Here is a 3,046-nt window from a genome sequence, read left to right on the forward strand (position 1 = left end):
GGGGGGGGGGGGGGGGGGGGGGGGGGGGGGGGGGGGGGGGGGGGGGCGGCCAGCCTGCGGCGGGAGGCCCGGCTCTACGCCCGCCTGCGGCACCCCAACGTGGTGGCGCTGCGGGCCGTGTGCCTGGAGCCCCCCCACCTGTGCCTGGTGATGGAGTTTGCGGCGGGGGGGCCGCTCTCCAGGGCGCTGGCCGGCCGCAGGGTGCCCCCCGCCGTCCTGCTGGACTGGGCGCGCCAGGTGGCCCGGGGGATGCGGTACCTGCACTCCGGGACCCCCGTGCCCCTCATCCACCGGGACCTCAAGTCCAGCAATGGTGAGATTTTTTTTGGGGGGGGGTCTCTGTGTAGGGAGGTTCTGGAGGGGTGGGGGTTGCAGGGGTTGGGGGTGGGGGGGGGGTCATCAGGGTCCTCAAGGGTGGGGGAGCACAGATATTGGGGTCCCCAAGGGTGGGAGTCACAGATACTGGGGTCCACAGGGTGGGGAATCCCAGATATTGGGGTCTCTGGAGTGGGGGATCACAGATATTGGGGTCCCCAGTGTCCTCAAGGGTGAGGAATCCCAATTACTGGGGTCCCCAAGGGTGGGGGATCACAGATATGGGGGTCCCCCAGGGTGGGGGATCTGAGATATTGGGGTTCCCAAGGGTGGGGGATCACAGATATTTGGGGTTCCCAAAGGTGGGGGATCACAGATATGGGGGTCCCCCAGGGTGGGGGATCTGAGATATTGGGGTTCCCAAGGGTGGGGGATCACAGATATTGGGGTCCACAGGGTGGGGAATCACAGAAAATGGGGTCCCCAAGGGTGGGGAGTCTGATATATTGGGATCCCCAAGGGTGGGGAAACACAGATATTGGGGTCCCTGGAGTAGGGAATCACAAATAATAAGGTCCTCAAGAGTGGGGAAACCCAGGTATTGGGGTCCACAGGGTGAGGAATCCCAGGTATTGGGGTCTTCAGAGTGGGTAATCCCAGGTACCGGGGTCCTCAGGTTGGGGAATCTCAGATAATGGGGTCCCCAGTGTCCCCAAGGGTGAGGAATCCCAGACATTGGGGTTCCCGAGGGTAGAGATCACAGATATTGGGGTCCTCAGGCGTAGGGAATCACAGATGGGGGGTGGGGGTTGCAGGGGTTGGGGGTTGCAGGGTGGGTCATCAGGATGCCCAAAGGTGGGGAATCTGAGATATTGGGGTCCACTGAGTGGGGAATTCAAGATATTGGGGTTCCCAAGGGTGGGGGATCACAGATATTTGGGGTTCCCAAAGGTGGGGGATCACAGATATGGGGGTCCCCCAGGGTGGGGGATCTGAGATATTGGGATCCCCAAGGGTGGGGAAACACAGATATTGGGGTCCCTGGAGTAGGGAATCACAAATAATAAGGTCCTCAAGAGTGGGGAAACCCAGGTATTGGGGTCCACAGGGTGAGGAATCCCAGGTATTGGGGTCTTCAGAGTGGGTAATCCCAGGTACCGGGGTCCTCAGGGTGGGGAATCTCAGATAATGGGGTCCCCAGTGTCCCCAAGGGTGAGGAATCCCAGACATTGGGGTTCCCAAGGGTAGAGATCACAGATATTGGGGTCCTCAGGCGTAGGGAATCACAGATATTGGGGTCCACAGAGTGGGGAGTCCCAGATATTGGGGTCCCCAAGGGAGGGGGATCCCAGATCTTGGGGTCCACAGGGCGAGGAATCCGAGATCTTGGGGTTCCTGGAGTAAGGAATCTCAGATATTGGGGTCCCCAGTGTCCCCAGGGTGGGGGTCCCCAAGGTCCCCATGGTTTGGGTCCTGGCTGTCCTCAGGGTGGGGGTCCCCAGTGTCCCCAGGGGTGGAGGTCCTGGCTGTCCCCAACGGAACGGGACAGGACGCACAGACCCCGAGATTTCCAGGTGGGGAGAGGAGACCCCAGAAGTCAGGGGGTCGCTGTTTGGGGGGTCCCTGACGCCGTGCCCCCCCAGTGCTGCTGGCACAGCCCGTGGTGGGCGATGACGTGAGCGGCAAAACGCTGAAAATCACCGATTTCGGGCTGGCCCGCGAGTGGCAGCGAACCACCAAGATGAGCGCGGCCGGCACCTACGCCTGGATGGCCCCCGAGGTGATCCGGGCATCCACCTTCTCCAAGGGCAGCGACGTCTGGAGGTGGGCAGGGGTCCTGGGGGTCCTTGGGGGGGGGAGAAAACTCTGAGCCGGGGGGGGAGTTTGGGGTGCCCAAACCCCTGCGTGGGGCGGATTTGGGGTTCTGCGTGGCGTCGCTGAGCTGGGGGGCACCTGGAGAGTTGCGGGGTGGTTTTGGGGGGTGGGGGGGGGGGGGTCTGACGCTCTGACCCGCTCATCCTGCCCCCCCAAAGTTACGGGGTGCTGCTGTGGGAGCTGCTGACCGGGGAGGTGCCGTACCGGGGCATCGACGGGCTGGCCGTGGCCTACGGCGTGGCCGTGAACAAACTGACCCTGCCCATCCCGTCCACCTGCCCCCCGCCCTTCGCCCAGCTCATGGCAGGTACGGGGGGTCCAAAGCCCCAACACCTCCCAAAGACCCCAGCCCCTCCAAATCCCCCTGGCTCCCTCAAGACCCCCAAAACCCTTGGACCCCTTCACCAACAGACAAAACCACCTCAGGACCCCCCCCCAAAACCCCTTTGGGACCCCCAAACCCCTCCCCAGCAGCCTTGCCCTGCTGTCCCTCCATGTCCCCGTTGTCCCCATGACCCCGCTGACCCCCGTGACCCCCGTGACCCCACTGACCCCGAACCCCCCGACCCCTCGGGGGTGCGGGGGTGCCCCAGGAGCTGCGCAGCCGGGAGGAGGCCGTGGCCAGGGCCTCGCGGGCGCAGCGCTGCCAGGCCGAGGCGCTGCGGCAGCGCGAGGCCGCCGTGGCGCGCCGCGAGCTGGAGGTGCTGGAGAGGGAGCTCAGCCTCATGCTCAGGGGGCCCCCCCGGCCCCCCCCGGCCCCCAAGAGACGCCGACCCCCCTTTCGGAGGCCACGGAAACCCGCGGATCTCATCGGGATGCCCCAGGGTGGGGAAATGGGGCTGGGGGCTTCTGGGGG

The 3,046-nt window shown here is 64.9% G+C and overlaps 1 protein-coding gene across 1 annotated transcript in view; it reads left to right on the plus strand.

The window, feature by feature from the left end:
- The window catches only part of LOC120511152 (mitogen-activated protein kinase kinase kinase 11-like), a 10,463-nt gene that overhangs the window by 5,350 nt on the left and 2,067 nt on the right, over positions 1 to 3,046 (plus strand). Inside the window, exons 2-5 of the mRNA XM_039727841.1 lie at positions 19 to 313; positions 1,959 to 2,139; positions 2,349 to 2,506; positions 2,770 to 3,015. Of these exons, the coding sequence (XP_039583775.1) occupies positions 19 to 313; positions 1,959 to 2,139; positions 2,349 to 2,506; positions 2,770 to 3,015 (880 nt within the window). The remainder of the gene's footprint in view (positions 1 to 18; positions 314 to 1,958; positions 2,140 to 2,348; positions 2,507 to 2,769; positions 3,016 to 3,046) is intronic.

The sequence above is a fragment of the Passer montanus genome, unplaced genomic scaffold, assembly GCF_014805655.1.
Source record: "Passer montanus isolate IOZ18808 unplaced genomic scaffold, ASM1480565v1 scaffold622, whole genome shotgun sequence".
NCBI classification, from domain to species: Eukaryota; Metazoa; Chordata; class Aves; order Passeriformes; family Passeridae; genus Passer; species Passer montanus.